We start from the raw sequence: 12,064 nt of genomic DNA, 5'->3' as shown, positions 1-12,064 counted from the left end.
TGGGTTAACGTCATCCGAGGGACGGTACACACATCGATGCCTCACCCTGCATTCCCAGTTTATAGCTTGGTCGCAATTCAAACCCAGGCTAGACAGGTCAGAAACGAGTCTGAATAGCTCTAGGCCATCCTGCCAGCCTAATAGTGAGATGAAATAATTTAAAGCAAATTAATATTTCACTCAAGTAGCCAAGAATTCAACTGTTTTTTTGTTTTTTTTGGAAAAACACAAATTATCTAGAAGCAGAGGGGTTTTTGAAGTCCTGACACTTTATTGAGTGCTGCGATGGAAATCTTGATGAAGGAGGGGGAGAGGGGGGCACCTGTGGGTTATATATTCTTCAAAACTGGGATGGTGGAAAACTCCTTCACAATTTGTACAAAGTTTCGTTTCACCCAGTCTACTTTGTTAAAAATAAAAACCACCATCGATGTCCACAGTGAAGAGTACTGTACTTCAAGGAATTTGTCAATCATGAGCCACGGACATTTGTTGGTCGTTGCAGCAACATTGAAAAACCAGGGTGTCAGGATGCCTGGAGAGACTCCATCAAGGTCCCTCATCCAGGAATATAAATCGCGTTTCAGTTCTCTCCAGAGAGGCTGAAGCAGCATGTTTGGACCGAGCTTTGACGTTGTGATACAGATAAGGCTGGTAGCTGGGCCTCCCCCGAAGAAACAGGGAGGTGAGAGATACAAAAAGAGCAAACGGAGCATTCATCGAATTGCATAGAAACCAAAAAAATAACAATAATAAACATTTGGCACATCCTGTACCAGGACGATCAATATATGGCAATGTTTTGGCATACGTTGATTGCAGCAGTTTAACGTGAAAGCTGTAGATACAAATCACCCAGCTTAATGGCAAATAGCACACAATGACAAAAATAACGTTTTAACAACAATAGTATCAAACATCTTAAAACAGTAGCCATGTCACCCATTAGCTTATTTCTTACACCAACTCAACATAATCTGTCGTTTTAAACAACATCATTATTAATATCATAATTATTATTATTATTATCATTACAAAAAGCTGTTTTACCTTTCCTTAGAAATTCACAAGAACGAAATAAATTATGTATTTAATGAGAAGTGCGAGAACGGGGTGCATCACGTTTCAGGACGGGAGATGAGTGGGGGTCGCGGTGATTAAAATGCAAACAGCAAGGTTAGCGTTTTCAAAATAACTTTATACGAGTCCTACGGGAAAGCTTCGAGGATTCAAATGGTATAAATTATAGAAATTTCAAAGAACAAAATTGTAGCAGTTTTATGATAGCTTACATAACTGGTAACAGATCGTTATGTATTTGACGAGATATGACCTAAAAGAACACTATGGGATACAATATCGCATAGGAATTGCACAAGCTGGCAAGAAGGGCTTTCAGAGCAAAGAAAGAAATGGGGGAGGATTGAAAAACGGATGTTATTCTTTCATTCACCGTGTCTTCGAAAATGAGAATTCATTAAGTCGGGATAAATATCGCAGAGGAAAGAGGTAAATTAATATCATACAAGATGGTCGTTACTGGGGACAGGGTCGTGGGTGAAAGGAATGACAGTGTATCATCATATGTGCCTTCATTAGAGACCAATGCTGGGCAAGCAAAAGGAAACTTAGTGCCACAAAAGAGTATTAAAAAAGAAGAAGAAGAAATCCAACATATATGGCAAGAAACGCAAAAAACAATCACAACAGCGAGGAGGGGAAGGAAGGTGAAATAATACAGATTGTGCACGGATACAGCATCTATTTCAATGACACTACTGAGGGAAAGTAGGGGGGTGATGGAGTAGTTTCGGTCAAGATTTCATGGAGAAAGGTTGATCACCACCATCATCTTGTTCAACTGGAAAGAAAATAATGGAGGAGGGAAATCGAACCTGAAAGCATTCCTGTGATCAAAACATCATGTCATATTTTTTAAAATAATAATAAAAAAAAAACATTTTTACATCTTTTTCAAGTTTCGCTTTCATTCATCTTTTGATAATATGACATAATATCTTCAAATATACGAGGACCGTACCAAAAGTCATGATCATCAGTGAATTCCACACGTTTGTGCCGAATATAGTGGAACATGCGTTATTAGCGACATCTATCCATCTATCCACTCCAACATAAACACATGCTCAGTGAATGCACACCACTGGTGTCCCCACAATCCATTGTGCCAAAATGGCTGTTAACGACATACCGTTTCGCAAAAGTGCAGTGATTGAATTCCTCGTGAAGGAGAACAACTCAGTTGCAGATATCTACGGCCAACTGAGTCAGGTGTAAAGAGATTCCTGCATGGGCGCTAGCAGTGTCAGAAGGTGGGTGATCCACTTAAAAGACGGAAACACGGACATTGCCGATCAGCCCGACTGAACGCAACGAGCAGAAAGTTGATGCACTCATCAGTGAGGACTGAAGGGTGATGGTTAGAGAGATCGCAGCACAGCTTCGCAAAAGACAGCATGCCGTCAGGAGATGATGGCGACCTTGGGATATCGGAATGTTTGAGCCCCCGTTTGCTTATGGTGGAACACAAAACCACAAGCATGGTTGCGTCATTGCAGTTGGTCTGACGACATGCTGCCGAGAGCGATTACTTTGTTCCGTATCGTGACTGTTAATGAAAGTTTGATCCCGTTGGATTTTTTTGTTGCGATGAAAGTTTGTTCCATTCCTGGATAGTTCCACCATTTCAACCCAGAAACCAAGCAGCAAAGCATGGAATGGCATCACTACAACATCTCTAAAAAACAATAAGGTCAAAAAAGTACCCTCTGCCAGCATAGTTATGGGAACCATCTTCTGGGATGTCAAGGGATGCACACTGGTTTATTTCCTGCACAAAAGGGGAAACCATTAACGTGGCTCACTACATTCAGATGCTCAAGAAACTGAAACGTGCACTTCAGGAAAAGCGTCCGATGAAAAAAGCTGTCATCTTTCAACACGACAATGCAAGACCTCCCACTGCACGTCTGACATTCGAGGAAATCTCAAAGAATTGCTGGGAAGTGCTCCCCCAGCCCCCATACAGTCCAGACTTGGCCCCTGTTCTTGCCCATGAAAGATCACACGAGATGCCTGCACTATGAAAATGACGAGGCAGTCCAGATAGCCATGTGTAGGAAATTTTCTCCCGTAGCGAGATTTTTTAAACTTAAGCAGCGCTGGCAGAAATATGTGGATCGTTCTGAAGATTTTGTGGAAAGCAATGTGGTATGTCAAGTTAATATTGACAATATCAGTTTTCTTACATGTACCTTTGTTTTACTGTACAATAAATGTGCTCATGGCTTTCGGTGTGGCCCTCGTATATTAATTTTGCAAGAGTCAAGCCATCAGATCTCCCACTTTCTTCCTCTTTGAATACAACCTTCTGTACCTGCATTGACGTTGCTAACAGGGAAGACAGAATTTGTGGGAGAATAGGGAGATGACTGAGGGAGAGGAGGAGGTGGGTGCTGAGGAGGTGGTGGTGGTGGCGCATGGGAAGGGGGAGGTGGTGGAATAGTGGAATCCAGTCTTTCTCGAATGATGTGGAAATCACTCTGTGGAATGGCAGGGGGTCGGGAAGAAAACGATAAACTAAAATGCATTTCACAGCAAGAGTGACTCAATGGGACAAGCGAAATAAATAAATAAGAGTGGGTGAAATCAACCGAACAAGTTACCTTTAGTTTATACAAAACACTGAGAATCTCGTGAAAATCCTGCGTTATTTTCTGCATGGACGTGAACACTTCACTGGATTGATCAGACACCAAAATAGTTGACGAGTAGTCCACAGAGCTCAGAAAACTTTTCACTGAATGGTTGAATGGGGATGAAAGTGGAGGACACGTTGACAGAGGGTGGCACGAACTCGAGTTTGGCATGAGAACCGCCCAGTCCTTACCCGACTCCATAATATCCGTAAAACCAGACATTCTATCTGCTTGACCACCTGGAGGGAGTGGCAAGGGTGTGGAGACAGCTCGATGATAAGAGTACCTGATACTGGAGTAAAAATTGAGGATATAATATGGGGATAACATTATTTCCAATTTTAGGTAGGGACAACAAGCTCAATCATTCATTTTCTTAAAACCTATTGTAATTTTGTGTGCAACACATGGCCAATGGTTTGTATCGCTGCTGGGAATGGTGCTGTGCTGCTGATGCAGTGGCCCGTGTAGGTTAAAGGAGGAATTTGACAATTTTCAAGGTGTCGACGATAACTCGCCCTCCTCTTTGCAAAACACACCATGGGATCTTTAGCGTGCACCAACGACCAGTGCTGGCAGGTTGGTCCTACCGCTTTTAGCTGGGTCCAGATTTGATGGACGTCTGTGCGCATAATGATGCATTGCCCTGGAGGCAAAACACTATGCAGGGTGACAGTTTATAGCTGGGTTGAGATTTGAACCCACACGAAATGGCTCAGAGGTGAGTGCACAGACCTCTAGGCCAGGGTTCTTCGACATTTATGTACTTGCAAACCCCTTGACACACAGTCACCAACACTAGGAACTCCCACTCGAAAGGTACGAGGTATTACGTCTGACTCAGAGAAATTGAACCTCGATTTCTTACCAGAAACATTGGCAAATAATTATACTTAAAAACAAGACGAAAGATAGACAATTATATCAGCATGACATTTTCGTTTTCGTTTCAATCATTTGCAATCTTTAATCTGTTGAATTGAACTCAAAAGTAAAATTGAAGTTACCCATTTCTCACTATTCCTTTATAGCTCATTCATGAACTCATCGAGTCCCAAATCTCATTCTTCTTTCCTCGCCATCTATATTTCACCCTCCCCCCTCACTGAGATTACCAACTCACCACCCACCTTCTGTCAACTCCAATATTTTAACATCGAAATCACAATACAAAATGTTTCATATCTTTTTGACTCGTTTCCAAATATCTTTCTCCAATATTACTTATTCTTCCTCCCCCACCTTTCGATTTAATTCCTGGATAGCTCACACACCCTCAGGCCATCCCAATCCCTACACCTGATATTTGATATCCTCATTAACCCTTCCCAAGCCCACCCTCTTCCTTTCCTGGTTATTGTACGTTCTCCCCTCTCTCAGTTTTTCTTCCTCCATTGATCTTTAATCCCTGATTTTCCCAGCCTGTTCTTTCAGCCCGTTAATGCTTCTGCTTCAGCTGGTGTTGAGCTTGTTCACCCACACTGTGAATTTCTTCCCTGACTCTCATTCTCACAGTGTACTTTTCCTCCTTCTACTCCGTTCTATTTGGTGTTATAGTGTTGCAAATCTGGAAGCCATGAGCACACAGACATTCAGGTTCCTATGGCTTAGTAATTTCGATAAGTATGTGTTTTATAGATAGCTTCCATCTCCTCGTCTAATGGGTGAATAAATGTAAATGCGCTGTGAAGTTATTTTAATAGTCAGGTTTGTAGTGTCGTGATAGAGATGCTTAGCAGGCAGACATGAGCGGGGGAACAGTCGAGCCGGGCTGTGTTGCACAAGCGCGAGCGCGGGCGTACTTTGCCCGCAGCTCTCCTTTATTACGTACTCAGTACACTCACAAGCCGGGCGACTACGGCATCACTACGACGCCTCAGGTGGCGCGCACTCCTTATATTCCTGGCAGACACGATGCCCACGACGACCACTCCCCCCATCATCATGCCCCGCCCCGCAGGCCCGCAGGCTATACCACAAGGTTTTCTTTTATTTAACAACACCAACGATAACAACACCATCTTCACTTCCATCCTGACGCCATGATGCTCGTGGCATTCTTCGCACACTTGCCAGCAGGCGTGCGCGTGGGCGGAGTCTAGCGTAGGCATGGCGTCCCTCCTTAGCCAATCAGCAAGGAGTGGGCATCTTCCCCGCCCCGTCTCCGACTCAACACGATCGCCATTAGACACGCGGTCAGAGGTGAGGCGGTGGGCGGAACCACAAATGCCTCCGCTCGGGACTCCGCCCAGGGGGGTGGGAGTTGCCCCGCCTACCATGCGCCTGTCCAATGGAGGATGGCCAGGGAATCGCGCAATGGTTCCGACCAATGAGAAGGTGAGTGGCCATAAAAAGAGGGCCCTCCCTCGAAGGAAAGAGGAGAGATTTTGCCACAGTCCTCGTCAGTCCTGGTCCTCGTCCGCCTCCGCCGCCTCCTCCTCCGAATGAGCGCGAGCTTAGGCGATCACCTCGACTGAGTTCGGCTGTGCTAGTCCATCCTTGGGTGACCGGAGCTCCAGGAAGGAGTGGACGCCAGCCGCGCGCTCGCGGCCAGGTAGCCACCAGCTACCCTGATCTTCAGCCCGACTGTCCTCCGGGCTGGAGATCCAAATAAAGACAAATTGGTCTGATTCTTTGGGTGTGTGTGTGCGTGTGTGTGTTTGTGGTGCCAGTCTGGTAAGTAGTAAAACTGTTAAGTGCTTTTGCTATATATATTTGCATTTTCATTTCTATTATTCGGTTTAGCTCTGCCCTTACGTGCTTCCCTCATTCCCCACCTATTGTATGAATAAACTCCCATTTGTTAAATGTTTTCAGCTCGTTCATGTCCATTCTTGCATTGACTGAGCATGACGCGTGATTGAGAATTAGTACGGCAGTTCGGGCCGGTAAATTGTCATTTGGTCCGGCGCGACTTTGGTAATTCCGCTTGGTTACGCCGGATCCGAGTTGGCGTTCGCGACTCGATTCGGACAAAGTCGGCCGAGGGTGAATTTCCCTGGTCGTTGGACCACGTGGGTATTTAGGTAAATTGAAATTGGCAATCGACCCTACCCCACGTGGTCTATCCATTGGCGAACTTCGGTTCGATAAGGGACCCGTCGGCTCCGGACTTATCCGGGGCGACGACCTATACATTCCGGGCGTTCGGTCGGGCTGACTTGCAGCTCCATCTAGTGGTCGTGCTCACAGCCGATACCCGGCCCCGCAACAATAGTTCTTCCCCGAACCTCAACTTTTGATGGGGAAAAAAACCTCCAAAAAACCTGATATAATTAACATACTTCATGGACCCCCTATAAGATGTGGCTATGAACTCAAGACTCCACGAACCCCTTGTTGAAAAACTTTGCTCTTGGAGTCCAGGTTATCCTGAAAACCTCACCTGTCTGTCACTGATTATCTTCAAAGCGGTAAAGAGGGTTAATTTTTATAATACCTTTCAACTTTATTCCAAACAAAGCATTGTGATTGCAATCCCACAAAGATACAACTTTTGATCATAAAACAAAGGAACAAAAATATGATGGAGCAGCAGCTTTAGCGCAAGAGGGAAGAGGAATTCTTCCCTGATCACCAGCATTGACATTTTTGGACTGTTATTCTATTTCAGTTCATTGCAGGACGAAGACCTCACTCATTTCATGTTGAGGGGTATTTGGTGTACTTGCCATGCTTGCCAAGTGTGATGTGACAAGAGTGAGCAGCAATGAAATCAAATCGACATCAGCCAATGGAGACATAATCAAGTCTTTTACCACTCTTCCTCCTCCCCGATTAAATTCAGTATGTGGCTGCGGGTAGCATCTTTTGCTGAGGATGCAACAGTGTCACTGATGTGGTCCCCCAGAGTTTAAAGCAGGAATTTGAAATCTGCCCAAGGGTTGTGTTTAAAAAAAAATAGAACTCATCCTTTACAAGACCAAAGGCCACTCTCGGTGTGGATGACACAAGGGAAGTTTAAGAGAGAGAACAGAAGAAATTTGTAGACATTCCTCTTGAATTGCAGAAGGTTTATAGGATGAGGGAAATCTGACAGGACACTGGAAAGGAGTTCCAGAGTCGAGAAGGACGAGGAACGAATGTGGATCAATCGAAAACAGTGTTTGCCCGAGGGATAGCTGCAGTATAGGGGTGTGAAGAAGCTGCAAGACATGCGGAACATCTGAAGGTATGCTCGGGGGAACAAGGGAGCAGAGACTTTCAGAGCAGCTTCCATGATAATTTCTGTAGAAGAGACAAAGTAGCTTCACACTGCAGGACAGAAAAAGGTTCCAGTGATGATACTAAGTCATGCTTTCCAAGATAGACAGCATGCTGCAAGATCTTGTTAAGGAGAGAAAGATGACAAGCAGGTGCACCAGCCCAGACATGGGAACAATATATATTGTTGTGGTTCTGCAAAACCGCATGCCTCTAAGACAATGGCACCCAACATACAATGATCCCCAGACAGTTATTTCATTAGTATTCGTGTAGTTAGACTTCCACTCATGTGTAGTTAGGGTTAGGGTTAGTGGGTTAGGGTTAGGGTTAGGGTTAGTGTCTGTCTAGTGGGTTAACGGGAAGTATTGCATTGTGTGGGACTCGTAGTTGGGTCTAATAAATATCTCCTTGATTCGTACGCTGACCTCACCTCTAACCCTTTCCTTTTAGCCATAATACACAACAAGCATGCAAGCACACAAGCCATTCAACAGACAATTGTTTAATAGGCACACCGCGATGCCTCCCGTGGCTCGGATCGTCACAGTTGCATTCAAGACAACCTGCCTAGGGAATTTGCGTGCCATTTTCAATTCAAATCTACGTGCCAATTCCCAACTGGCACCTCACTTTACTCCGCAACTCGCTCACCAAATTTCACCACTTTGACCACAAATGCCTCCCGCACACGGGAAAAATACTCACACACCACCTCGTACATCTGCATCGCCACCATTTGCCACTGTATTTTGAGCACCGCGCGGTGGCAGCCATTGTCCTCGGCGCCGCGCGATGCTCAACCATGCTACAGATGCTATGTAGCTACACCACATCTCACCGGGAACGTCCCGCGTGAGCGTCTGGAATTGTTAAAGCCCTCATCCAGTCATCAGACCACAGCAAGACCATAAGCAACGAGGATGGGTTGCGGAAAAGGTGATCCAGGAGTTTGTTTCGGGTCCCGGCTGTGCATTTTGGCTCGTGAAGGAGCCCGTGGGTGACGGAGAAAGTCCGCTACCATCCAACATACAGACGACACTCGGTGCACGTTCGGGGCCGGGATGCCGGCTCAGGGAGCATGCTCCCCATGTTAAGTCAGGAGCTCTGAGCCGTGCCAGAGCTGGTGGGCATCTGAGCTGGTTTTCGGTCCCGGAGACTGGCGGGGCATGGCTTGGGTCAGTGTTGCCCAATGGAGGAGCAGGATTTGGGCGACAACGCGTCGCTTTCCGGTCCTCACCCCACTCTTCGCCTGGGGCGTATAAAAGGGGGTAGCGCGAAGCTGTTAAAAGAGCTTCTTCTTCGAGAACATCATCTGTGCGCAACTGCTGTCCTTGAGAGCATACAGTGGACTCCCTGCCGAGCTGTTGATGTTCCGCCACCTCCACAAAGCCAGAGCGATTCACCGCCAGCCACAGATGGAGGACCAGTGCAGAGCGTACGTTGCCACGAGCCCTGGCGAATAAATAAGGAGATAACGCACCATATCACGAGGTGGGAACGCTCAGGCGGAGCGTCCCATGGAGATACACGCTACATATACAGACCTTTACATGGCTAGGTTAGGGATCTTCCTTCTCATGCATCTATTCTCCTCCCTCTCGATACACAAAGAAGAAAGTGTTATTAACTCGAAATCCCATTTTCCTCTGGCACGGCACCGCACCCCTCACGTCGCATACATCGCACCTCCCCACTACCACACCGTAGACACCAGTACCAAAGCATCCTGGGCGGCGTTGGTTAGCCGACCGCGCCAGGTATTTAGAGGGCGCTCATTCTCACCTTTCTTGGCTATCTAAGAGAGAGTGAAAGAGAGAGTGAAAGAGAGAGTGAAAGAGAGAGTGAAAGAGAGAGTGAAAGAGAGAGTGAGTGAGTGAGTGAGTGAGTGAGTGAGTGAGTGAGTGAGTGAGTGAGTGAGTGAGTGAGTGAGTGAGTGAGTGAGTGAGTGAGTGAGTGAGTGAGTGAGAGAGAGAGAGAGAGAGAGAGAGAGAGAGAGAGAGAGAGAGAGAGAGAGAGAGAGAGAGAGAGAGAGAGAGAGAGAGAGAGAGAGAGAGAGAGAGAGAGACTGACTGTCCAAGATTAAGTAAGATTGTAGAAGATAGTCGGGATAGTCCTGCTCTGTGTCCTCCTTTGTAAGTTGTTGTCTTTTGCCACACACCACAAATTCCTTGCTATCCCCTGCCGTACATAAAATAAAGCCCCATTCAACGTGCCACATACTTTTCCTTGCTTGGTTGTAAATAAATGTACTGTATAGAAATGTTCCCAGCTCGTTTTCGTGTTTTCTTCCATTGGTCCAGCATGGCTCGCACCCTAGTTTATCCGGGATGTTATTCCCAAAACTATCTGTTTCCGAGCCGGTACGTGCTTGGCAGTTCCACTTGGCTGCATCTCATCTGGTAAGGTGATCCGGTTTAAGCAAGTGCTTACCGAGGGTGTGTTCCCCGGTAATTAGATCACGTGACCTTCAGGTAAAAGGTATTTAATAGACGGAGGACCCTAAGTCACGTGGTCGAGTTATTGGCGTTCGCGGTCAATTAGCGACCCGCCGCATCACAAAGTTATTCGTGTGCGACGACCTGCGATTCCGGTGAGTCTGGTGGGACCCCGAGGTAGTTCACCCCTTGAGGCCTTCGCCCCCGACCCCGGGTCCGCAGCAATATACGTCATGTGTGTATATGTATATGTATATGTATATATATATATATATATATATATATATATATATATATATATATATATATATATATAAATAATGTGCCATTGGCAATGTCTGTCTGTCTTTATTATTATTTTTTTCTCTGTCTCTGTCTGTCTGTCTGTCTGTCTGTCTGTGTCTCTCTGTTCCTTATGCATAGCCACATCTTTTAAGTAACAAATTCCAAACTAGACGTAATACCTACAACTGTGTGTGGGGGTGGGGGTAACATAGGCTATGTGGCCGTGGCCGCGGCCTCACACGGGGATGTGGGGGGGGGGGGCATAAATTATCTCCATAAATGTGTACCGTGTGGCGCCACTAGGTGGTGGTGGCAGAGAGTATTACAATTCCTTTTTTTACCTGGGCAATGCTGAGGTTGAAGCACTCTGCACTGGTAAATTTGTTGCCCTTCCTTTCTCCACACCCCCATCTCTCCCCACCCCTCTCCCAGAGGAAAAATAACGGAGGGCATGTCAAAGCCTGTCATTGTGCGTGAGAAAGACAAACACCTAAATGAGGGCAATAATTAGCTTACAATCCAAATTAACCTGGTGTTTCCCCCTTAAAATTTATCAAGCAGAAAGGGACATTGAGACAAACAGGGGGCAAAGGGTGGGAGGGAGCCGGTGTTGGGGGTGGGGGAATTTGGAGTATGGATAAGGGGTTAAAGCACTCAATGCACGGGTAAGTTTGTTTTCCTTTTCTTCTCCTTTCCACCCAAATTTTTTGGCAAATACGATGACTAATTTGTCCGTCAGCGAAGCGACAGAAAGGCTCTACTAGTATTTTATAAGAGGCCGTATCGTGGCCTTACAGAGAGAAAAGAGAGAGTTATTGGAGGGAAGTATAATCTTTGTGCATGGTATAGACACAGCCAATGCATTTGGAAACATTTTTTGCAATACAGGAAATATACTTCTCCCAAATGAGGTTGGGAACATATTAAGCCCAATTAGACGAAACTCAGGGAGTTCCCATAAGGACATCAACTGAGTCTTCTTCACGTTGAAGGTTACAAGCCAATCCTTCTCCCATTTTACCACATTCTATAAATCTTGACGAAAAAAAAATAGCACCGGTAATAGCTCGCCTACTCTTCACGAAGGACACGGTGGGATATTTAGCATCCACTAACAAATACCAGCAGACAGGACACCAAATTTAACGTCCATCTGAGGGACGGTGCACATACTGATGAATCACCCTGTCTGTGAAACATCAGGATGACAGTTTATAGCTAGACAGTTTAGTGAAAAAAAAGACCTGTGTGATATGAGGATCTTTGGCACTGTTATTGAAAGTAAACAAGATAACTAACTATTCTTGGTGTGCAGAGCTGGTGAAACAGGTGATGCGTTCCAAATCCTGCATATGAAACTCATCGAGGTGAATTGAATGGACATTTCAAAAACGACTCACACAATACGTGTTCACACAA

The 12,064-nt window shown here is 45.6% G+C and overlaps 1 protein-coding gene across 1 annotated transcript in view; it reads right to left on the bottom strand.

Annotated features, from left to right (window-relative positions):
• Positions 1-251: 251 nt before the first annotated feature.
• Positions 252-12,064, bottom strand: part of LOC147030134 (uncharacterized) — a 137,467-nt gene continuing 125,654 nt past the window's right edge. The window contains exons 34-36 of the mRNA XM_085872165.1: positions 3,687-3,958; positions 3,398-3,563; positions 252-1,861 (exon numbers count right to left, since the gene is read on the bottom strand). Coding sequence (XP_085728291.1) covers positions 1,815-1,861; positions 3,398-3,563; positions 3,687-3,958 — 485 coding nt within the window. The 3' untranslated portion in view covers positions 252-1,814. The remainder of the gene's footprint in view (positions 1,862-3,397; positions 3,564-3,686; positions 3,959-12,064) is intronic.

Source organism: Eptatretus burgeri, chromosome 3, assembly GCF_056783735.1.
Source record: "Eptatretus burgeri isolate ZD-2024b chromosome 3, Ebu_testis_v1, whole genome shotgun sequence".
NCBI lineage: Eukaryota > Metazoa > Chordata > Myxini > Myxiniformes > Myxinidae > Eptatretus > Eptatretus burgeri.
This window is presented reverse-complemented; position numbering and strand designations above follow the sequence as displayed.